Here is a 25,954-nt window from a genome sequence, read left to right on the forward strand (position 1 = left end):
ACAACTTAACATATAATAACATATCTTAGACCTAAAATCCATATAAAACTTAAAAGCTGGAATACTTTTGTCATGAGATACGATCATGGGTACTCTGTGAACTACAAAACATCAAAAAGTGACGCCGAAAATATTGAACTGGACAACGAAACGCCATTTAGGAAGCATGGCGCCAAATGACATACTCCGGTAGCCCTGACCAAGCCGACTGGTCAATAATGGTAATTTGAGTGTAGGGCTAAATATGACGAAAGAATACAAAACTAATGTTATTCCCACCTGTCTTGCACGTTGAACAGCAGCAAGAAAAGCTGAACTTTGAATAATACTCTGAGGCGGAGCAACCGCTGAATAATCACTCATGGTGAACCATGAAGCAGGATGGAGAAAATGGCGCCGAAGAAGTTAGAGAAAGCGCTAACTTGGCAATGGAGGCGCTACGAGCGTAACAAGAGACTGTTTTGACGCGCAACGAATGTGTCGCTGCAATCGCTGGCTTCAGGTTTTCTGCTGTTGGGCTGTGCGTAGATTATGGGGTTCTTGAGGAAGGACTATTTGGACGGGGATCGGTAGTTAAGGAAATTTCATTGCTCTTGAAAGAAACATAACATTTCCTATAGTAACCATGAAATTTATTTTAACTATACTAGATATTTTACTGATTTTATATTTTTTCTTTTAATATGTTCCGAATCTGGATTTTTTCCGATGATTTTCAAGTAATTTTTTTTCCGGTTTATGCTCATGTATGTATTTGATATTAGTAGTAAAAATCAATCGTAACATTTATTAATCTTTATTTTACGTATACATGTATAGAAATCAACATTTATCCTATAGAGCAAGGTAATAACACTTCTTCAATCAGTACACATTTGCCTTTTTTATCACTGTACAATTGCTTTTTATATTTCTTTCGATTTCCTTGAGTAGGTAAGTCTCATTTATTCGTTAAATAGTCTGGATAGTTAATCGATGGAAAGTTTGCGGAAAGATCCTTCCATGCCGAACAGTTCTGTTGCTCGCTCTCTGCTCCTCGAGTCTTGCCTTTTGGATTCATCAGCCTTCATATTATCAGTCTCGAAGAACCATGCCCTTCGGTCTTCAAAAGAAGCCTTAACTTTCTCTGAAATAAAATAAAATTTATGTTTACAAGTGGACCTGTAACTCTCCCATCTATGGCTACAGTTCCCTTCCTTTGCAACAAGTTAAAGTATCTCAAAAGAAGCAGGACTTGGTCCCAATATGATTTCCCATTCCTATATTATTATCCAACATTCTTTCTCGTAAATCACATTCAAGTCAGGGCACCAAAATGAGCACAGACTCATAACAGAATACAAATTCCATTGATTTATGTTTCAATTGGTAATTGAAAATCCTGAGGGACATAATATACCTCATAGAAGATAATGAGTACTTTTCACAACCTATTGTTTTTTAATGGGAAATGCTGATTACTTAAAGGTTTTTATAACCATCAAATGAGAAATTTTTATGAGCAGAGCTTCAATGGAAGTCTTATTTACCCTTTATTGCGGCCACAGTTTCCACATTTCCACCATAATCTGCTGGAAGTATCTCCTTGGGTATATATTTGTACAAAGTTGTGGATCCAGGTGTGTGAAAATGTAACTGATAAGGAGAAATAAATACTGTGATTAGCACAAAAAAAATTTACTGATGCAAATGAGCAATTGTTTGCTAGTACTTTTGTAGTAAATTACTGTCTCAGTTGTAATGAATTTCATTAATGTAGGATTGCTGTTATTAACCACGCAATTGCCAATTGTAAAAATTACTTCTTTGAGTCATCCTAATCACCTTACCATTTTTGCCATTTCTGCCTTCATGAATGGCCTCACTACTCCCATTAGCTTGTCAACAATGGGACTTGTGTTCATGATATGGATGCCTCTCAGCTTTACTGGATGTGCCTCCTAAAAGGGTAAAGAATTTTTTTTCAACAAGCACAATTCTATTGGAGCAAGTTGTCAATGTGGGTAATGGTACATGGCGGTGATTTGAAATGTGTCTTAACGAAATAATTTATAAGTTCTAAGTCATCATATTACTACAAATTTGGACTGTATTTGAAGATTCGTAGACATGCTTTGCCAGTAAAATTTGCACCCTTAACCTTGCTGGGCAAGTTTTGGCTAGAGATGTCAGGGATTTTTGCATGCAGAAGAAGCTGCTGAAAGCTATGTGAAAATGACCCCTACCAAAGAATCCAGGAAGGGTAATTTGTCAATCTTCCAGTCCCAACTTTGTGGGAGTCAAAACACTTTCCAGGTCATCTCAAGCCTCAATCTCAAAGCAAAGATCAAAGTAATTGTCTGTGCATATGTCTGCCCTCTCTAAATTTTTGAATTGTTTTTCCCAAAAGAATTCAAAACATACATCTATACAAAATTCATTGAAAGAAATTTCTCTTTATTATTTTTTAATATTCCTTAAATAATGATTTTACCATGAAAAATCACTTTATTAACTTCAGAGAATTATGATTTCTAGTTTGTGTTGAATAACTGCTGTAGGTAAAGATTGTGACTGCAAAAAATTGGTTGCAGGCATAGGTGGATCTAGGGGGGTGCCCCCCCCCCCCCCAGACCCTTAAAAAATATGCAAGATTTTACCTAAATACGGTCCCATTATCATTGCACTCGTTTGATATTACGAGGTGTCCTTGTGCCCCCCCAGAACAAAATCTTGGATATGGCTTGCTTGTGCCCCCCCAGAAAGAAATCCTGGATCTGCCCCTGGTTGTAAGCAATTGCATACTGTGAAAGAGTATGTGTATGAGCCGGAGGATGTTAAGAAAGGGATGGGAGTCCACTGAGCTTATTTAGCCCTTCCAAAGGTGGTTTCCTAACCATCCAAAAATGGAGATTTTCTGTCAGCCTCAGATTTGCTGAAAAATATAGATTTGAGACCTGCCTCAGTCCAAGATGTTTTAATTCCATGTTTGTGTTAAGCCTTGATAGTGTCAATAGTTTTTCTCGATTATCAAGTCAGTAAAATTGGTTTAAGTGGGGTAGTGGTTTAAGGAAATGATGAGCATTCCTTGAAAAATTTCATGCGTCTGCCTTCTTTTGTTGAAAAATAGGGTAGTATGTCATCACTTAAGCCACAATGATCTATAAAGTATGCATTAGACTTACTGGATCACCAGATATTTAGAGAAAGAAAAAAAAACATTGAGCTTGCGAGATTCCATAAAACAGAGTGTTGCTTAATGGTTATCATAGGTCAGGATCAGGATTACTTTTGTTCCCTGAAATGATAAACTTCTCTGCAGGAGTCCAACCCTCAGCCCAAGGTCTTAACCCTTACACCGGCACTGCTGACAGCAAAGGTGATATGTATGTATGTGTATGAAATTAATGTGTATGGGATATGAAATTAATTGAATGAATTAGTTAATAGATGTACCAGGGTTTTCTACTTCTACCTAAAACCATTAGAACCAAGTCATTGGAGATACAATCGTTGAGGATTAGATGATGCATCAGTGACACCTACCTGTGCATAGGTCATAAATTTCTTCAGAACAGGTGATGCCACCTTAGCTAGATGGGAAAGAGTAAAACCTTTCACATCGTACAAAGGGATATCACCAGCAGAAAAGCCATCTTCAAAATCATAGCGAGCTCTGCAGCCTTTAGGAAATTTGCTGGTGTCGATATCCAGTTCTCCATTAGCTTCAGCTCTCTTTCTGTTAGCCATGTACTCATCCTCTTCAGCCATCCTCATATCTCCCATCATTAGGAATACCTTTAAAAAAGTAGAAGGTCTTGAGGAAAGCGCACTACGCGATAGTATAAGTATGTGGCCGATCGAGGAGAACGGACAAAATAAACACTAATAAAAACATAGAAACACGTAGAAAAGGACACTCACAAGCGTTTGCAAGATTCTTTGTGAGTGTCCTTTCCTACGTGCTTCTATGTTTTTATTAGTGTTTATTTTGTCCGTTCTCCTCGATCGGCCACATACTTTAAAAAAAGTAGCATGCATATGATAGCTCATTCTAAATCTATTATTTCTGCAGTGTGCATCTACAAAATCACACTTGCTATATAATTACTTTATATTAGTGAACTGGATTTTAATGAACTCTTTTAAAGTATTATATTTATCTGTGTGCGGTGGTGGAGGGGGGGAAGGAGGAATGGGTGAGGGCATGAGCATAACTATAAGGGGTGGGGGTGAGGGGGATAGGTCTCTCCCAAAGCCTCAGTGAAATTCATAGTATATTAATGGTTTCCCTGTTGTGATGATTTCCTGCAAACTTATGAGTGAAACCCAAATTTTAACGCCGGAGAGAGCACGCAGTGAAATGTAACGTCACAATTTAAGGTGCGCGGGGTAGCATTGACACCCCAAAGAAAATATTTTTTTTTACTGGGAATGATACGATGATGATGTTGTGTTTGTTAATAAATAGGTCCACCGAATTAGGTTGATACTAAATATTTACTTTTACACTATTACCATAAAATTGATATTGGGAGAAATCTATTCAATGGAAGTTTTCTATGCTTGTTATTTGACATTGCCAACAAATTTAATGTTAACTTTACAACTTTGGGTTTCAAGGCATGAAATATCTTATAAAACATGCATAATGTAATGTTCTATGTGCTAAAAGAGAAAAAAAAATTAGCTCTAATGAAAGGAAATAGCTCAAGTGAAGTCCTATGGCTTGGAAGGGCACGTGGGGTGTAGATGACACCCCAGGACACTTTAACTCATTCCGATCCCGAAGCAAAATGAAAATTTTATGGGATACTGGCAGCATTTTGTCAAAATGTATGAGACTTGAAGGTATAAGAACTAACAACACTGTAGATACCACGATGTATTTACAATGGGTCAAAGAAGAATCATGGGGTGTCAGCAGTGGCGGATACAGAAAAAACTCAAGGGGGGGGCGCAACATATCTTGAGTTGTCTTTACTTTTATCGTAATAAAAGATGATCAAGTCACAGGTAAAGTATATGAAAATTTATTTAAAGTGATTATAAACATGTAAAAGACAATGCCATCTTATGAAATAAAAAAGTTACAATTGTGGTTTTGCAATGTTCGGCAATACAGGCGGACCCGCAAGGGGGGGGGGCGTGCGCCCCCCATCTGTATCCGCCACTGGGTGTCAGTAACACTCCACGTGCCCTTTCCCGGATTAATTGCCAAAATGATGTAAAATGCATTTCCAGGCATGTAATTTTTCAAAAATTTTACCCAGACTTCCCCGAATGAAAAATTTTTAAAGGTTGCTTGGGGGGAGGGGGCCACACCCCCCTCCCCTCAATCCCCTCCCAAAGCATATTCCTAGTTATTCCACTGGATGAGGGGGATAGAACCTCCCCAGAACCCTTTAAATAAATAAAATATTTGTGTCACAGCAATCCCTCTACATAGTTTGAAATATGTGCAGCAATCAAAAGTCGTGGTTGTAATTTTACACCTGTGATTCATACTAATTTGTAGTTTATTTGCACAGGGAATAAATTTTGGCAGATCTCTTCAGTTAATATGTACAGCCAATGTACCTACAGCAAAAAATTGTGTATCATCGTGTGGTGTGGTGTATCATTCAATCTAGTCCACCCGTCTCCCCCCCAGAGCCAAGTCCTAAACCACTTTAGTTGGAGGAATATAGTTGATTTTACATAGTATCATCTGAATTAGGTGCTATAATTTTTTAATTAAGAATTTTGAAGCTCTGCTTCACATTTTTTCTGGCAGCAGAAGGAGAGCCTAATACATTCCAGCGGCGTGGCCAGGAATTTCATGCTGCAGCATGAAATTCCTGGCCATTTTTCAAAACTTTTCCCATCCCATGGGATGGGAAAAGTTTTGAAAAACGGGGTACCTACTAAGTCGTGGGTTTTAAACTAATTTTAACACTTTTCATTTTTGAAAAAACTTAATTTGCTAAAGAAATATTTTGTAACTACATGATTTCTCAATATTTTGTTTTCTTTTGTGAAGGAAATTAATTATGTTTTTATATTTTTGGGGGGTCCCCCTGGCTATGCCACTGATACATTCAATATATAATTGTATAGGTGCTAGATGAGGAGTATGAAGTCCTCTAGCCAACTTCTGTTGTTTTAATTGAATTACATTCCTAATAAATGTAGTGAAGGTTGTGAGAACAGATGATGTCACATCAAGATGAAACCAGTTGTTAAAAATTATATGTGTGATATTTACAAAGTTTTTTCCCATTTCAACACGTTGTTACAAAGTCACACGGAAAATTACCTATTGCTTTTATTTTGCTGACACTTTATTTTTTTCTAAGTGCATCATGTTATAGAAGAAAATCACTGTCCTAAATTTTCTAATTAATACTTTGGAACTTGTATTCATAAAAATATTTAATTGAGAACCCAGCCTCAATAGCACTCAGTTAAAAATATCATAAGCATAAAATAATTCTAAATAAATTTATCTGTCATTGTTACCTTCCTCAAAAGTAGATATTTAATAGTATGTAGTTCTACATGAGGCAGTATTCCCTTCGGGCATTAGGCCTCTTGTTGTAAGGAAGAGCCTGACTGCATATATCCTTACCTATCAATGAGGAAAGGGAGGATTATGCTGAAGGAGGACTCATTTACATGGTGGGTCTTGGCAGTTGAGAAATCAATTTTGGAGTTTTTGGTTTTAACTTCATTTTATTGGTGTGGTAAGTAATCGATGATGGTGTGATTGTGAGACCATATATTGTCATTGAATTGGTATTATTTGATTGCTTTCATAATTTTGCCTCTGTCTCCCCTAGTAGAAAAAAGTGTGTTCATTCAGTGTTCTTTTTATGTGCATTTAATGTTCAAATTGTGTTCCTTCTATGTTCACCGAATGTTCACTTTATGTTCTTTTTATGTGTTTTGTGACAGAAAGAACATAAAAAGAACACAAAATGAACACTCGTCTGTGAACATAAAAAGAACATAATTTGAACACAAAATGAACACTTTTTTGAACATCAAAAGAAAACAAAATGAACATAAAAAGAACATTTTGTTGAACAACAAAGAAAAAGCTTTCACGGAAGTCCCATCATTACCATGAACACTTTCACATCTTTGTGAATCAGATGTCAGTGTTTGGATAAGTTTCAAATCATTTTATTTCCAGCTTTTTTTTATTAGAAACAAACTTATTTGCTGAAGCCAAATGCTCAGGCCTTATCCCTGTTTAGTATGCAATAAAGTACATATTGAGAGTGTTTTCAGGTGTTCCTTGATTGCATTCTCGGATCGTTCAATGTCCATTTTTTGATGATATGCCTTCATTTTGGGAAAATTTTCCTGGAAATTCATTATTTTAAATTTCTAGAAATATTATGGAAAACTGCTAAAAAAAATACAGTTTTGTGGATTTCAAGATGGCGAAATTCAAACTCATTTTTGGTAGACAAAGTCTCCAAAATCATCTGTATTACTTGTTTTATGTAAAGCTACTTGTCATGACACATGAACTGCAGTTATCCACAATCACCTCCAAGGAATGAGAATTTTTATACTGGTTTATTTTAAAGAACAACAAAGAAAAATGTTCATTTTGTGTTCAACATAGTGAACATAAAATGAACATATAAAAAAATGTTCAATTTGTGTTCACCATGGTGAACATAAAATGAACACAAAGTGAACATAAAATGAACGCATAAAAAAATGTTCATATTGTGTTCACCATGGTGAACATAAAATGAACTCAAAGGGAACACAAAATGAACATAAAGAAAAATGTTCATTTTGTGTTCACTGAGATGAACATAAAAAGAACATAAATTGAACATCAAAAGAACACACCAAGAAATTGTTGAACATAAAAGAACACCAAAAGAACATCAAAAGAACACTTGAACACTGAATGAACATATGAAGAACACCAAAAGAACACAATTTTTTCTACTAGGGTCATGACTGGGCAGATACACATGAGCACAATCTTTCGCTCTTAGTCAATTGAAAATTGCCAAAAATAGAACTATCCTCAATAGGAAAAAGGAGACTCATTGGTCGGGCTCCTAGATTATGGTAAATAAAAGCTTTACTAAATGGTATATGGACCAAAATTTGGTATATAAAGTCGGTAAAATGATCCATTTTGAGATAAAGGCGGTAAAAAAATCATTGAATGATTAAGCACAAATGGTAATATCCACACTATTTTATTTATCACTTAACCGACCATGGTTTCGACACTTGGTGTCATTTTCAAGGACACTAAGTGTCCTTGAAAAATAGTAATAAAATAGTGTGGATATTACCATTTGTACTTTAATCATGGATATAACATTATTCCAAAAAATTAAGCCGGAAACTATTTTTTTTTAAATCGTTGAATAAAACATCCTTTTCCAAGAAAAAAATGAACTTTTATCAAGCCAAATACTACTGAGCGCACACATACTGAAGGTAAAATACTGATCACAAGGTAATGCAAAATATTAAAAACTTCAAACTTAACTTAGCAAATTCCTAACATAGAAAATAATGAACAATGTACTTATGCATGCAATATTATAGATTATAACTTATCTCTTCATCCAAATAATAACAGGAGGCCCACCAACAAATGCCATTTCTTCGAGAAAAAAAAGCCACTGTTATAGCCCCCCGTTAATCTTAAGGTATGTTTTTGAGGAGAGTAGAAAGTGGAGCCTTCACTTCTCCACGTTGGAAATGACACTGCTTAAATACCTAAACGCCATTATGATGATAAAAAAATATTCTCATGTCTACCCTTGTCGCAGTTAAAATTAATGAAAAAGTTGACGCCGTACGGTCACAATGAAGACAACAAAATATACAGCTATCATGAAGGCCCTAACCCAGGTCCCCTGGGTGGTAGCCTTAAACGCTTCCACTACCCCACCTCACACATCTGCTGAGTGGTGCGATATTATGGAATTATACCCGGCTTGTGAAAAGTACTGCATGAAAATTAATTAATTACAGCCAAACTAAGGCCCATTCAACGGAACCACTACTAGTTCCGGGATGTGTTCACCATTCCAAAGGCAATAAAAAATACGGCGTTGAAAAAGGCTGAGCAAGTTTCGTGGTCTCCCCTTGTTAGACATGCCAAATTCAGGGATGCCTAGAAGAAAGGCCATCATATAGATCATCCTAATCAATAGTGCAGTTCTTGCTTATTAGTAGCATTAGTGTGGAATTAATTTTTCCATATTATGTTAATTGGTGTTTTAACTTTTAAATTACCTATATTGAATATCAATATTAAATTTCCTTTTTAATGTTAAATTTGATATCTTTGTGGAAGTATTCTAAAGCTATATTTATTAGTGTAGCATGTTTTAAAATTCTGTTTGAAAATATTACTTTAGTTGTTCCATTTTGGGCATTAAGATACATTAGAAAATAAATAGATATGTGATTACATAAATGCATAAAAGTACTAGAATTTATTTTTCTGTTAATAATCAAATGAGTTTGATTAATGGTTGATTTTTTCTAACTTCTGCTATAAAATGAGTCACCTAAAATTAACCATGCCCTGCCGCTTGCTGGGTACGCCCATGTACTGCACCACTTGCATTCCCCAAAACCCTAACTCCACTTATGTAAATACATTGCTTACTTGAGCAATTAAGTGGCTTTATAACAACAATGAAGATGGATTTCCCAGTTTGGTCAGTAGTTTCGTTGCTCATTATTCTAACCGCCTTATCTTTTCCAGCCTCTTTTCACTCCTAAGGAAAACTAACCAGGGCAGTTTTTGTTAAGGAAACCTCTTAGAGCAAGGTTTTCTATTTTTATAGTAGTATGACAGCCTTTATTAATGCTTCTGTTAAATCATAGTTGAACTGCTCTTTATCTAGCTTGATTGTCTTTGATTTATCCAGAGTCTTTCAGTGAAACCTGTTGTGCCGATGGTCAAGCTTCAAAGTAGCGTAACTAGGAATATGCTTCGGGGGGGATGGGGAAGAGCGACATCCCCCCTCCCCGTTTGGGTAAATTTTGTAAAAATGACATACCTGAAAGTAAATTTTACATAATTTTGGCACTTAAAATTTGGGTTTCATTAAAAGGTTACGTTAAAATTTACTATACGTCAAAACTAGACGTATATAGTTTTCAATATTACTTTTATTTCTCTGTGGCTTTGGGGGGGACCTATACCCTCACCCCCCCACCCCCATAGTTACGCCACTGCAGCTTCATGGGACTCCTCCTCGCTTTTGTGTAGAGCAGCGGCTATAGATGCTTCTGTCAGGAATCCTCATAATGCAATCAATTCTTACATTACTTTGCAGCTTTGAAAATTGCTGCGCACTGCGGCCATCTTGGAAAGATCGTTTTGATAACGAATGAAAATGCTGCATCTGGTGGAAATCATCGCAGTACGCGTGAATCTGATTCCAAATAAGCCACCATCCCACGATACCACCTTCTTCGCACGCAGTAAGGGGTTGGGGGCTCCTATGGAGCGTAACGGTAGTAGCCACGGCCCTCAACGCATTTGCTACAAGGGTGGAGCTATTTTTCGGAACATTCCTTGAGGCCGATTATTGCTCTAGCATTCGTTGCTGCTGAATTAATCCTTTGTGCCAGGGACGTGTTGCTATGAGGTATAAAAGCCAAAACTTGGGTGTCCTACCGAATCGTTTACTCATTGTCAGTCAGGGAGGTTCGCGTGGCGGCCGGCTCCAATGCGCATCGGGGACTAGCGGTCACTTCCTGAATGCACCCGTGTCTTCAACGTAATATCGGCCACTTTGCGAGCTCTTGGAACAAGCAATGTTTACTTGGTTTGGAAAAAGAACTTATTGGTGGCGTAGCGTTGTCGATGATAACGCTTTGAATGAGAGTTTTTGGGATGAGGAAATGCGGCGGCGTCGAGAGCTCGTAGTTTTAATTCACGGCATCAACATTATTCGCGTATTTGTTAAAAAAAAAGAAGAGCTTTTGATTGTTTGAAATTTAAAAAGTAGCGAAATGATCAAAAATCCTTTCTTAATCGTGGAAAAAATTGCAAAATAAGTCAAAAACATTAAATTCGCGTAAAAACTGAATAAGTGCCAAAAATCGCGAAAAACAGCAAAATTTCGCGTTCGTGAAAATCAAGAAGCCCTACTCATTGGTCTTACCTGAGTCATGCTACCAAAAGTTTTGATTTTGTTTCGCTCAACTGACTAGTTTTACTGCCAAACATTACGTAACTCTTCAACCTTTCCTGGCACAAGATATATAAGGGTTAAGTTTTCTTGGCGGAGTTGGTAAGGCATGGGCGACATTTTGATGGCTGACTCTACCATTGTTCTCAGGATATAGAGTGCTTAATTAAGTTGGTGGTGGCTATATACTCGTGACCACGCCAGAACTCAATCAAACAAATATAAAAAGTTTGCTTGTTTGACCTATGAACCTCCTTTTTCCTATTTTTCACTGTTTCATATTTTTTATTTTAAACTGTCTATCAGCATAAGGTTGTTCTCATATGTATCTGGCCCAGTGGCGGTTTGCCCATAAGGACTCTCGGACGCCGCCCCTCCCAAATATTTGAAAAAGTAAAAAAAATAAGTATCCATTAATTTATAATTATACATATGATTAATCAAAGCGTTTTTTCAGTCCCATACATCGAAAGTGTTGGAAAAACACGAAAAGAAATAGCGCGAGAAGTTCGTATTTGTAGCCGTGGGGCGCTGGCCAGAACGTCCCAATCCATCCCCATGCAGTTATATGGAGAGTGGTAGTGGTGGGGGCCGCTGGTGCTATGACGCGTCTAACGTTGCGTCTTATGGATGTCTTGGGACGTCGTCCGAAAATGCGCAGAGCGACGAGTGAGTTGACATCGCTGCGCAGGCCGGCGGGCGTATAATCTGGAGTCTACTTGGTGCTGCCACAGAAAAGGGACCTACGGACTCAGAATGGTCACTGTACTGGGTGTAGTTATACGATTTTAATTTTTAATTACTGGTAGGTATTGCTACAGTAAATAAATTATCCGATTATGCTTGCGTTTTTTGGTATTTGAATTCCGGAACACATAAAATCCAACCAGTTAAAGGCCGACGAAGGAAAACTATTCTCGAGTATTTGACACAGTTCTGTTATGATTACGAATTTCAAGAACCTTGGGGAAACTAATATTATAATATTTAGGCCTTAACAATGTATTCATATCTTCCCGATGATTAGAAATGCGGTACCTATTTTTCAGATAAATTTATCAAAAGACCTGCAGTATTAGGAAAAATCAGTTAACATTCCCCACTGATTTATAATTTAAGAAATAGTTGCGTGCGTGATAGGGTGAAGGATTAAATATGATTTAAATCGTTAAGCGCGAATTTAAATAGAGTCATTCAATTAATGTCATGAAGTGCCGCGTACAATGCACCTTTTGTGCGTAGGTTCATCATTTTTCTAGCCGTCCTTGTTGTATTAGTTCATGTTCACCTAATTCCTCAGCGGCAGAGTGGTAGCTGTCTGACGGAAAATGCCCACTTGGGTCTGATTTAAGTGGCCTCGAAGAGTTCATATCAGTGCGGAAATCCTTACAGCTCCCATCTGTGGCTCAGTCGAGTCGTCTTCTTTTACGATCTAGAACTTATTTTCTATTATATCATGGCAATGATTTCGAAGACACGGTTATTCCAAATGCGACCCGTTGGCGTCTCGTGTGTTTACCACATATGAATCTTAGACTCAAGGAGATGGTCCGTGACGTCCTTTGTTTGCTTGAATGCCTTTGCTGACCTTAAATTCGTCCCTCAGCTGAATCAGCACTAGTGGACCACGACTTCTATCTCCCTCGAGTCGTCCTTATAGTAACGGCAAGACTCTCGGAAAGAACGGAGTGAAATGAGTTCAGACATCATTTTCGAGGAGTTAATTGTGCGTAATTGCCGATTAAGAAGTTTCTTAGTGCTGTGTGTACATTCAAGAAGACAATTTTGAATTAATCAACAGTGCTCGTTTTTTTAAGGGAAATATAGGGAAAAATTGTCCCAATTCTGTGTCCTGGCACCTTGTTCTTTTTGGTCGTATTTTTCGTCGGACTATTTTTTGTGGAGTGCGCCCCCCCTAGCATTTGACGCACGAGCCGCCACTGATCTGGCCTTGATGTCATACATGCTAACTTTGACTTCCGGTACTCCCACTGTCATTCTTCACAGGCAACCACTAACTTGTGTCAGTGGCGCAGCGAGGGGGGTGTTTGGGGTTAAAACCCCCCCAGAGCTCAGAGAAATATTTAAGTTTAATCCATTTTACTTAATTGGATTGGTATTACTAATAGAAATGTGTACGGATTAATAAAATATCCCTCAGAAAGCCGTAAAACTCACCATTTTGAACAGTTTATCTTAAAATTCCGCAATTTAATAATCTCGCACCTACCGCTTATCCTGGTGGGTATTCCATACCACCATAAACCCCGGTATTAATTCCACCTAACTCCCCCCCCCCCAGCCTTAATTCCTGGCTGCGCCCCTGAATTGTTTCAATACTAAATGCCCTGAGGATGATGGCAAATTTAGTTATTCAAAACATAGGTTATGCCTTTCCAACACACCTCAGATGTTGTACCCACGATAAGTTCAATCATAACACACATTGCTATGGAGCGTTGCCCTATGACTATGACTTCACTCTGGCCCGACTAATACTCCTCATTTGAGGGTTGGAGGGTATATGTTAGTTATGGCTATTGTTGCGGTCATGGACTCACTGTCAGTGGCGTAACTATGGAGGAGGGATGAGGGGATGTATCACCCCCCAAAGCCTCAGAGAAATCAAAAAGTTATTATGAAATCAAGAAATTAAATCTTGTCTAGATTTTATATATAATAACTGCATCTGCTAAAAGTTAAATTTGAAGTGCCAAAATTTTCCTGAAATCTCCATTTCCTGGGGGGGTTGCCCCCACTAACCCCGTCATCCCCCCGTAAGCCCCCAAATACCCCCAAAACATATTCCTAGTTACGCCACTGGTCATTATCATGGCTGTACTAGTCTGTGTCTACTTTAAGGTGGGGTTGAATTTAATAAACCCTTTGAACTATTAATTAAGATATCCATGTCTAATACTATGTGACTTGTGCTCACTTGATGTCAATTCACATATAAATTGCTATAGTAATTGTGAATATACAAAGCTCAGAGTGAGGGCAGGTTTATCAACAAACCGTTAACATTATGTCAATGAGCATCTGGTCAACATTAAAATGGGCAAATCCAAATATTTTGAATAGTGTTGGTGTCCTCGACGTATCAGGAATTCCAAGGAATCATCTCACGTAATCATGCATTCTTACAGTCTAATAAATTTCCATGTAAAAGGCATTCAACTAGGCCAGAATCCAATTCACAGTGATATTTGGGTCACTAGACCAGTGCTTGGCTAGGTGGGATGCTTGGGGGGCATCCTCCCGGCAGTAGTGGGGGTCCGAACACCAGGGGCGCAGCTAAGAATTAAGGCTAGGGGGAGTGTTAGGAGCAACTACTACTTTGGGGTGTGGGGGTATTGCGTACCCGCCAGGGTAAGTGGGAGTTGCGGGGGCCCTCCTCCAGAAAATTTTAAGATTAATCGTTCAAAATGACTAGATTTACCGATTTTTGAGAGATATTTGATTAATCCTAACACTATTCTTTAAGTAATATTAATCCATTAAGTAAAATGGATTACACTTTAATTTCTCTGAGCTTTGGGGGGGTTTTATCCTCCAAAACCCCCCCCTCGCTGCGCCACTGCCGAACACAATACCATTTTATCTAGTGTAAATTGGATGCCCAAGGAGGGCTATAGCCCCCCTAGTCCCTCTCTGGATTCGCCACTGACTGTGATTGTGTTCTAACTGTTGTTCAGTCTTATTGGCTGTGATCCACGCATGTGCGCTGCGTTTGTCTGAATGAGAAATTTGCGCGATACATTACTCCAAATTCAGCAAAGAAGAACAGTTAGCTAAATAAGTCAATAATTAATCAATACATATCTCTCAGTTTTTACTGGTGAAATTGCCTATCATATGTATTGTTTAAAATTTCATGCAAGTAATTGGCAACTCAATTGAAAGCAGAAATAATACTGCCTCTAATCAATACAAAGTAATAGGAGAGTCTTCAGTGGCCGTAAAAACTTCTACGTAGTAAATATTTTTACGGCCAGTGAAGTGACTTTTTATTTTGTATTAATTGAAAGCACTGATGAATTCTACACATCCTATCAAAGGCATACCCATAATCAAAACTAGGGGGGGGGAAAGCCATGGTCATTCATGTTGCAACATTTTAGCATGGAAAAGGTGAATTAAACCAACATTTTAAGAAAAATATCGCAGCGATTTATTAGCTTTTAAAGTTACTTGCTTGAAAAAAATTATTTTAGCTACATGTCTTATAATAATATCATTTTTCGCGAGTTTAAAGAAAATTTGCGGAAAACATTCTTTTCAATCCAGTCCTGATTTCTTTAAAGACTTATGCAATTTTTACTCTTGGGGGAGGGGGGGAATACGTAGCGAATTTTTGGTAACCGACGGGACGCCCGCAAAAGCGATCTAAATGGGGACTGCCAAACCGGGACGTATGGCCACTTTAACTATCAAGCGTGTGCATAAAGGGCATAGCCGGATAAGAAGGTGAAAAGTCCCCCCTCCCGGATTTTTCACATACTTGGGGTATGCAATTGGGGATCAAATTGGACAAACCTCCCCATATTTCCAGCCCGCTATGTGCCCACCAGGGCCGGCTAGATCGAAAATACGATTTTAACTCTTTTTTAAATATCTCGGTCAAGAATGCATATTTTTTATTGCGGTTTGCGGCATTTGAAACCTTATTTAATGGCACATATTTCCAATTGTTTTTAAGAACTTTGGGCGGGGCAAGAAGATATGGCGTCGATTTGAAAATTTCTAATGCATGTTTTCATAAAATTTTCTTGAGAGGGCCAAAAAGAAAAAACGTTTTCTGGAAGGGTTTTTTTTAATACCTTTCGGCTGGCGTATTGAAAATATAACTTTTAGGTGGTGGAACATCGCGAAAAATGCGATTGAAAATATGCGATTTTGGCCATTTGGCTCTATACTCTGGCCCTCCATAACACCCATTTTTAGTTATTATAGTATTGTACCGATTAAGGTGCTCACTACAGGGACAGAATTGTATTGATACTGGTGCCGAAAATGACTTCAGGGCCTCCGAAAACTGCCGGAACGTAAGAATTTAGATTAAGAAAATGAGCTCGATTTGAGTTTTCCCCGCGTTGTATCTACGCGCAAGTGTTGTTTCATTTGTGGATATACCGCTGCAAATTACCTCCATCGTGTTCCCGTATAAGCTAGATTGAAGGTGGTGGAGTTTGATCATTTCTTTCAAAAATGTGGTCTGTAAATGTTATCTACATGATAAGCGGTTTTTACCTATGAAATTCCCAATTTCCGTATCTACTGAAAAAGTATTTCCTTGCATGTTTCTAAAATTCGTCTATTTGTGGACCAAGTCGCATATTTATCTAACCGCAGTTTGACGGCGAAACTTAGTGACTTCCTTTTTCTAGAGAACTGATTGTCCGCGAACTTTTACTGGTTTGTCATGGGACCAAGTAACAGAGTTACTTAGTGTGTTAACGTCGACGAGAAATTCGAATATTAGGTCAGTCACTCAAGGGCTGATAGTTTATCTTTTTAAGCTCCAAACCGGAAACATGAACAGTACTAGCTCCTCTTTGTAAACCATTCCCTATTTTTACCCTTGATGGGTTGTGATTGTTATGCCCGGACCCTTTTTGGCCATTCAAAATGATGTCGATTCTCTAAAATCAATCTTGCAATCGGCATATCCAATGATAATTTCATGAAAAAAGGTGACATTTTGATTCTGGATAGAGGATTTCGGGATGTTGTGTCATATTTAGAAGATAATTTAGAGTTCAGCGTGCTGATGCCGACGCTGAAAGGCATGCAAACTCAATTAACGACTAAAGAATTGAATAAATTGTGATTTCGTGGCTAAATTAAGACGGGTAAGTATTGATAGCATTAAGGAAAAATATCATTAAAATATAACGAACTATAATTTTTATTTAGAATATACTTACAGCGAATGGCATCGTATGGGGCAGCATATTGAGATATTTCTGTGATTGTGGTAATGGAATAGAAGAATAGGGTGTTGCGCTCATATAGCAGCAACAATTTATTATTTAACCTACGGGCAGTACCAAGATAAAATCGCAAGACCTTGATTTTATTAAGTAATATTAAATAATATTTTAACTAGCATTTGTTTTGACGGACAACGTAGTAACATGCATCAATGAATATTCAGAGGATGACGAATAACCTTTCAAGAGCGATTTTCAATGACATCCTGGAGTCAATATAAAATTGTATGGTGAAAATTCATCTGTTCGGCTAGTTACTGTTCACCAGATTTTTTTTATTTGTATGCCAACTGGGTTAAAGCTGACACCCATCATTTTTTTCATATAAGCAAACAGCTATCATAAACTTATCATGATATCCACATAGTTTAGCATAGGTGAGGTAATTTAAATGAATTTATATCTTATAAGGACATTGAGAAAGTTCAATAAATTCTCATTGAAAGGAATGGCGGAGGGGGTTGGAAGCCGGGAAATTCTTTTCGGGCGTTTTCAAGGGCCCTGAAGGCATTTTCGGAACCAGTATCAATACAATTCTGTCCCTGTGGTGAGCACCTTAATCGGTACAATACTATAATAACTAAAAAGGGGTGTTATGGAGGGCCAGAGCATAGAGCCAAATGGCCAAAATCGCATATTTTCAATCACATTTTCCGCGATGTTCCACCACCTAAAAGTTATATTTTCAATACGCCAGCCGAAAGGTATTAAAAAACGCTTCCAGGAAACGTTTTTTCTTTTTGGCCCTCTCAAGAAAATTTTATGAAAACATGCATTAGAAATTTTCAAATCGACACCATATCTTCTTGCCCCGCCCGAAGCTCTTGAAAACAATTGGAAATATGTGCCATTAAATAAGGTTTCAAATGCCGCAAACCGCAATAAAAAATATGCATTCTTGACCGAGATATTTAAAAAAGAGTTAAAATCGTATTTTCGATCTAGCCGGCCCTGGTGGGCACATAGCGGGCTGGAAGTATGGGGAGGTTTGTCCTATTTGATCCCCAATTGCATACCCCAAGTATGGGAAAAATCCGGGAGGGGGGACTTTTCACCTCCTTATCCGGCTATGCCCTTTATGTCAAGAAGGGTATGGACAAGGAGGAGCTTGGGGAAAGGCTGCTATTCCCACTTGAAGTAAGAGTATTATCTTGATAAAATTTATCTAAATTTATTTGAGAGGCTTACCTGCCCCCTCTTTCCTCCACAGAAAGACCATATGTACCCCTTAATCTCTTGTTTGCTATAACATAACATGCAAATTACCTTGAGCCAATCTGCTAGAACCATTTTTGTTGCATCTGTATCTGCTAAGCGGTAGAGCTGAACAGTGTATCCTTCTGGAGTTGTGACTGGCAGTGGGATCATATCACTGAAAAAAAAGATTCTGTGGATGAGTTTCACGTTATAGCTAAAACTACCTTGCAACTCGGACAAAATAGGCATGAATTTGAGACTTTGAACCATTATTGTTAAGAGGAGAGGCATTGAAAAAGGTAGCTGAAGATTTCACTGATATTGCAAATACCTACTGACACACTGGCGGCAGAGCACTGTACTGATAGGTTGTTGACCACGTGACAATAATGGAGAATGTCAATGGAACTCATCTGTACTATTTTCCGAATGGTGTAATGGAAATTCGATTAGAAAAAACTGAATTCAGTTCTACATGATAATTTTTGCACTAAATGCTGAATTTTACAGTTATTGCCGAGACATAAGCTGTATTTTTCAGCTGTCCACCACGTAAAAACTACAAGTTGCATTGTTTAAGCTATAAAGCTTTGTAAAAAAGTCCTAAATTATATTTTTCAGACTTTAAATGCCTTTCCGTTGGAAGTATTCTGCAAAAAGTGGGCTTGCTGTACCATGGTACCTAGCTTTGAGTCGCTGGTGAACAAGCGAAGAAACACGTAACGATAACTTTGCTTAAGCGAGGGGTTGGATGATGTGCGGGTTTCTTCAACTGATAATTTTTTGTAAATTTCTATGCATCGGAAATCTATGTTTTGTAAAATATTCTAAACATTTCGTTTCCATAACGCTAAAATTTATTGCCATAGTTGTTTTCTTTTTACCGAGACGGCAGTAGCAATTATTGTTTGATCTCCAAAGGCATTTGTTTCATAAATCTGCCTGCTTTTTGGAAGTATTTTAAAATTTAGGGCTCTGGGGGCTGTGGTCGATATTATCCGATTTGGAGCTGATTTCGTATCTGATACCCTGACCTCTGCAGTCCACAACTTTTAGTTATTAAGATGAAGTTATTATAAGTGCCCTTGAAGGTATGTAGCGAAAAGTAGCGGTAGGTATGTAGCGAACAAGTGAAAAAATGTCTGGGAAGAGGAGTGTAGCCTCAAAGAGAGGAGAATCCTGTGTTCCTGGAGTGTTAGAGAGAAAAATAAGAGTTATCAGTCGCTTTGAAATGCTTATTCATCAGGTATATTATGAATAATTATCGCTGACGCTCTTATCGTGGGTATTTAGATATTCCTCGGTGTACTAGAGCGGTTCCTTGTGCTCTTGTAGAATATTTAACATGGAAGATCATCGGTTGGCGCAAAAAGACGATGGTTGATGATGTTCTTTATGACGAAAGTGGTCGTCTCAAACCCGCCGTGTAGCGACGGTGAAAAATCAAATTAATTTCTATAAGAAAAACTATTTTTGAGCGGTAGTTGAACCAAGAGACAATCGGATTTATTATTTTCATACAGTAGTGATGCTGGCTAGATGTTTTACATTAGTGTTAAAATTTAATTATTTAAATATATATGTCTTCACATTATTTTTAACCGGTTAACGGTTGTCAATAACTGCTTACTATTCGTGTAATTTCTCAATATCAACAATCAAGGGGTGCCTATTGTGCAAACGGTGTTTTCAACCTGCGATTCTTGTAAAATGGTGTTTCAAGCAATAATTTGTTTCCTCAAGTGTTCCACGCTTGCTCAGCTCAAATTGAAACAAAAGAGCAATTTTTTTTCTTGAATTATAATCTAGATTTTCTTTATTAACGTAAGTACCTATGAAATTTCGCATCCGTTCGTTCTGCAGCATATTCCTCAAATTGGTAAGTTGATTAAGCTCATCGTCGTATTGGACTTAATATGGCTACCTCAAGTAGGTACCTGGATGGATGTTCTCCTAAGAGCGGCACGAAAAAAAAATGTCAGGTACTTCTTCGTTTGTAAACCTCGTACACAAAAGCTACGCACATTCCCGACCACGCGTGTACCTAACAATAAACCTTTCCCGAGGGGTTGGAGTTGGGTCACGGAAGTTATTGTTCGCATATCCCTTCGACTACTCTATGCATAATAAAGGCCATTATTTGCCTGTATACTTCCGCCCCCTTTATTTTACCCTAGCGTTCGAACTGGTTCCTCTGCTACCCCTTGGAGACGACGCGAAGGGTTGTGAGCCTTGCTATCCACAGAATTTAATGTGAAATTAATGTGAAATATTTATATCTCCCACTGCAGCTTAATGTGTTTTAGCCGCGAAAGAAAGGTTGGGGACCTTATGAAGTCTTGCATGTGGCGATGAGAACTTTTGCTCATTTGGAACTTCGAAATTGAATCAGGGAAACCTACCATGTGGTCATGCACGATTTCTTATTCACCGCTTTCTATGTCTAGGCTTACTTGCGTTCGCCTTGGTAGGTATAGTATGGCAGTTCGATTAATGCCTAAAAGCTAGAGTCAGGCCGTGTAGAGTTTTGAAAAAGGCATTAATAAAGGCATAAGCAATACAAACGCTGTTTTCTTTACATGGGGCCACAGTTATTTCATTTACTGCCCGCTAGAATAAAAAAATAAATCCTCAAATGTAATATTAAGACTTGATAAAGACTGGCTTTTCTCGCAAGAAATAATAGAAAATTTATTTTGATGTTATTTATTTGAAGCAATCATGTATAATTTACTGCATTATAATTTTTTTATTGGCATACATTTTATTATTTGATGGTGGCTCAATTCTGGTCCTATGACCTTGGAGACCACCTATAGCTCCTCCTCTTTGTTGTTTTTATATTCAGATGTGAAAACAAAATGTAGGAGTAAATACATTATTATTATTATTATTATTTACTGAGTTAGCTTTGTTGATATTTCGCGCGCAATTTTGTCGCGTTTCTTGTTTGATGTTTACATGCGGAATTTATTCGGACGTGCTTATTTCGATCTCGAAACGTCTCTTTTCAGCGTAACGTTCCTAGATTAATTTGATTGGTTGCATATCTGAAGAGATTATAACTTGATTGAGGAATGTAATTTTTCATTGCTTATATAGCTCTCTATATAAGCTTGGCGGAAATATCGAACCAACGAGCAGCATCGAGCCAAATGCCTTAATTTAATTTTAAGCTGGAATATAGTGGTCAGCAAAATAGCAGCTTTAAAACATCATTGCTGCATAAAAAATACTAGCTGTTAATTGTATCAGCCTATGTATTACGGAAGCATATTGTGTTCCTTTGTTTTAAATGGATTGTAATTACGATATCTCATATTTGTAATTATTTTTATGCATGTTTCAAAATAATTAATTTTTTGCCAATATATTGTTTTAAATCCTTATTATTCTAATTGGCAGTTTTAAAAACTTAGGAGCAGGGGTACCGTCTGCATTGAAAGGCTGTACGTACAATGTGGCATTAAAAAAGAAATATATAAATGAAATAAATTCTAAGTATAGAAACTAAAAATAACAATTATTGACATTGTGGTGAGCTGGACATTATAGGTCGATTCTCACGTGAGATTGAAGACTTCTTGTATTTCTGGCCTTGCGGGGTCTCGCCTCTCGAACAGCTCCGGAATAGCAGCCCTCAGGGTGAAGTACAACTCGATCACATTCTTCGCTCTCTCCTGGCTCCCGTTGCAGGCGTGGAGGAAGCGACGGAAAAACCTCTCGTCTGCGAAAGGAAAAATTCTTTCCGTAGGATGTACAAATTTTAAGTTTTTGGATTAGTTTTCTCAAAACATTGTTACTAAGCTATTTTATTAATACAACTTAAATGCTAGGATAAATTATGACTTGATCAGACAACCTATTTATGCACCGACATTTTGAATATACGTAATACTCTGTGAATAATGCCTAGATTTGAATTTAGCCTATGTTATGCTTGCATTCTATTTCTGAGAGTACATTTCTGTAAGAGAAGCTATACTCCAAGAAATACCACTATAGCATATTCATATTGAATTTCAAAATGTCACTGAAACGATTAAAACGGACTCATCAAATTGAAAAAGTAGAATTCATGAACGTAGTTTTTTTTAAGCACTGCACAGATCTTCCAACATCCTACGGATGGCATTGAAGTATATATGGAGGGTCTGGCTGATATCAAAAGTTATGTGAGAACAAAAAAATTAGTCCTAACAGAAGCTTGAGGAGAACTGAAAATATATTACCAAACTACCTCTTCAAAGCCTTCAATTAATGGTCTGATTTTTCTCTGCAAAATGTTTTTCAATCCCTGAGATATGACCTCAGGCTCTCATCGTATTTCCGTACCTTAACCACTGCTTTAATCCATTGCATTAAATTAATACAGTCTCCATCCTTTGGAACTCTCTTGAAAAATGAAAAAGAAGACGCCGATTGAATTCAAAAGGTTCAACGGCTACAGAATTTGAAGTTAAAACATTGCAGTAAAGAGGCCGTTTGCTAGTTGCTGCTCATAGTTGGTTAATCTGGACCAGTGAATTCAAGCTCAGAAATAACGATATCACATTTTTAAGTAGTATATGAAACGAAAAGTACATCTACCGTGCAAGACACCACCAGGGTGTGTGGGATGAGGTGATTCCACACCAGACAAGTATCATTTCTTTCAAAGACGTAGAGCACGACATTGCCTTATTATCATGCCTTAATTTAAATTTTCCTGTCTGCTCAAAAGTTTGTTTGGATTCTTCAATTATTTATATTAGCCTGCCTATCGTATTTTCTTCAAAACTGTTGTGTCATCTGAAGGATTGCACTGTAATTGAGGTTATGATGTGAACCGTTTATTTATTTATTGCTTAGTCAATTATATCTGAAGGTTGATGTTTATTTCAATCCTCTTTAAAGGAAACCCTTCACTTTTTGATGCATTTTTACCCATCAATCCTAAAAATAAATAAATAAATCATCCCGTTCTCGTGGAAGAAATGTTTCTCGCGTCCGCGAGTGTGAGTCGATTAGAAGAATGTAGATCGGTCGGTAAGAAGTGGAAGGATAAAGAGCTCCCTCTACTGAGTTTCAAGGAGTCTAGCAGTCACGAAACTCAGCGTTCAAGGACGAACGACCAGGTGAATTTAATTTTTGTTTTGCTCCGTTGCTTACGCAGGAAAACCTTCCTCTTTCCGGCCCTCAAATACTACCAGCGAATCCAACTGCGAGGCCATTCTATCAACACTGTATCTTAGTTTTCTGCGAGCTTTTTTTGGAGATATCCTGGCACCTTATCCAATCCGTCTCGAATTATGATTAATACTCTCATTAATTACCATTGATAATGTTCATATCATGGGCAAAGTTTTGGATTTGAGATGGCTGAATCAGAAAATGAATGTATTTGTACGTATAATGTGAATGAGGACTTCATGGTTGGCATTAGGTTTCTGATTAATTTTCGATGTGATGTTTTGATTTCCGATGTCGACTCGTGATCGCAACTTTCCCTCTTTTTTGCGAAACTGGGGAGCTGAATTTGGGTGCATGTAAGCATTTTGTTATTTTAAATTACAATTATTTAACATTCAGTTAGGTATTAATGTTTTTTGTTTAATTCTACTTGGTATAGGTTAATTGCTTGCGATAAACGTTATGTTCATGAGCATGGCCGTTTATATTCTTGGTAAAAAAATGCAAGACCTAATACACTATAATCGAAATCCCTGATGCTTGAGCTCTGCACGAATACGTTAAACCAATTCAGTATGAAATACTTTTAATACTAATTTATTTCTTATAGGTTTTACATGCCATCTGATCAGAAAATGCAATATTAATGAGATAATTGCGACATTTTATGAGTTTACAAATATTTCTAAAATCAAAGAACAGTTTACCAAAAAAATTACGTTAATGCTTTCTATTTTTCTTTTGGCTAATGGAAAAAATGCTAAGTATATCCCGAAGACTCTAATAAAATAATATATTTCATATGGTTACGTGTATATTTACTATTATAGCTCGGTCTCTAACATTTAAGCTCCAATTCTGTGGTCATAAAATCGTCGGATTGGTTGGGATCCGAGCGTCCGCACTGCTTGTGTATGTACAGCGAGCATGAGTTCAGGCTATGCGTAAACGGACGAAAGAGTTTACTACTAGAGATGTTTAAGAAATGAGAACGAAGGGCGACCAATTGAGGTGGGAGTAGAATTATTATTAGAGAGTAGATGTTATTTCTTGACGCGTTACGAGTCTCGTTTAGAATCGACGTCTCAAGTATGTGACCTAAATTTTCCATGGTTAGCTGAATTGGCCATTATATTTTCTGTATTTACTTCTCTACTATTAGATTCTACGTTGATTTATAGGTTAAATGATTTTTATTTTCTTGTTAGCGATTCTTAACATCTGATGGGAATGGAGATTATAATTTTTCGCGGATGGCTTTAAGAATTTATTCTCCTCATATGGTAGGTGATGGATTCTCAAGGACATCCTTCATTTTTTCTTTTTTAAGTTGAAAGATTGAATATTTACCCGATTATACTTTTTCACGAGAACTGGCGTTGGCTGTTTCATGGCAAGAGCAAATAGACTTGGTCATCGCTAACATCACTCGCCAAAGTTTTTCTTATTTCGTGGAATTGAAGGTCCTTTGGTAACATGTTTTTCATGGAATCTTCGAATGAATATCAGTTTATGACAAACAGAAGCTCTGTTGTGTTTACTGAGATGACGAGTGAGGAAATCATCTGTAAGCACTATTTTTTCTGTTGAATTTAAAATCATGTAAGTCCATCAAATTTAATGAAAACTGATTTGACGAAGATGACTCAAAAGGTAGGACTCGCAATTTTAGCTAATTGGTTATTGTAATGTTTATAAAGCCATTTTGGAAAATAGACTGATTTCTGATTTACTTGACTGCTGAAGTATTCCTTTTGCACGGTAGATTTTCGGGTAAAGTTAACTTTTTGCTGAAAGATGTCATGAAAACACATATCTACCTCATGATCAAATAAGATAATAATATGTAATGATCAACTAATATCCTATATTTTCGGGGTATTACAAGCTTTCAGTGGAAGCATAACTTCTCTGAGGTGGAAATGTCATACTTGAGATGTAGCCAAATGCCTGCAAGGGTCCACTCTGTATCCTCTAAAAACTCCAAGAGTATACCGCAAGGTATAAAAAAGCAAACAGGAAACAAATAATACGCACATCACCGGTGAATTGGCAGTGATACGTCCTCTAAAGGCATTGTTCGGGTGCCTTTTCATGCCCGAGAGCCTAGAGTTCCTATTTTCATGGCTTGATGGGACGTAAATACTAATTTGAGCATTGATTTTAAAAATATATAATAAACTTTCAGCATTTAAGTGGTAACCGCTCTTTTTAAATACTCGAATAACATAAAGTGCTCAATTAACCAGCAGGTAATGACAGTGTGGGTTGCTTGAAATTGTTCCAGCAGCCGCCTTTGACTCTTTAGCCTTAGGTCACCAACCTTTATCTAGAGGAATATGCCTACGATCTTCGAATCACTTTAAATTGTTGACCAACCCAAAAATTTTAATGTACCAAGGAATGCAGAAACGTTTTAATCTT

At 37.4% G+C, this 25,954-nt stretch overlaps 2 protein-coding genes across 14 annotated transcripts in view; both read right to left on the reverse strand.

The window, feature by feature from the left end:
* The window catches only part of LOC124155679 (far upstream element-binding protein 2), a 59,031-nt gene extending 58,614 nt beyond the window's left edge, over positions 1 to 417 (reverse strand). For 11 of the 13 annotated variants that reach the window (XM_046529699.1, XM_046529708.1, XM_046529706.1 and 8 more), the window contains exon 1: positions 280 to 417. In XM_046529699.1, the coding sequence (XP_046385655.1) occupies positions 280 to 363 (84 nt within the window). In that variant the 5' untranslated portion in view covers positions 364 to 417. Of the gene's footprint in view, positions 1 to 65; positions 176 to 279 lie in introns of those variants that run through there. The other 2 variants (XM_046529707.1, XM_046529705.1) reach the window with 1 other exon arrangement.
* A 363-nt stretch (positions 418 to 780) lies between these two features.
* LOC124155681 (alpha-tocopherol transfer protein-like) overlaps positions 781 to 25,954 on the reverse strand; it is a 30,763-nt gene continuing 5,589 nt past the window's right edge. The window contains exons 2-7 of the mRNA XM_046529709.1: positions 21,926 to 22,085; positions 18,428 to 18,533; positions 3,526 to 3,777; positions 1,830 to 1,940; positions 1,530 to 1,635; positions 781 to 1,126 (exon numbers count right to left, since the gene is read on the reverse strand). Of these exons, the coding sequence (XP_046385665.1) occupies positions 969 to 1,126; positions 1,530 to 1,635; positions 1,830 to 1,940; positions 3,526 to 3,777; positions 18,428 to 18,533; positions 21,926 to 22,085 (893 nt within the window). The 3' untranslated portion in view covers positions 781 to 968. The remainder of the gene's footprint in view (positions 1,127 to 1,529; positions 1,636 to 1,829; positions 1,941 to 3,525; positions 3,778 to 18,427; positions 18,534 to 21,925; positions 22,086 to 25,954) is intronic.

This window comes from Ischnura elegans, chromosome 3 (assembly GCF_921293095.1).
Source record: "Ischnura elegans chromosome 3, ioIscEleg1.1, whole genome shotgun sequence".
Classification (NCBI taxonomy): domain Eukaryota; kingdom Metazoa; phylum Arthropoda; class Insecta; order Odonata; family Coenagrionidae; genus Ischnura; species Ischnura elegans.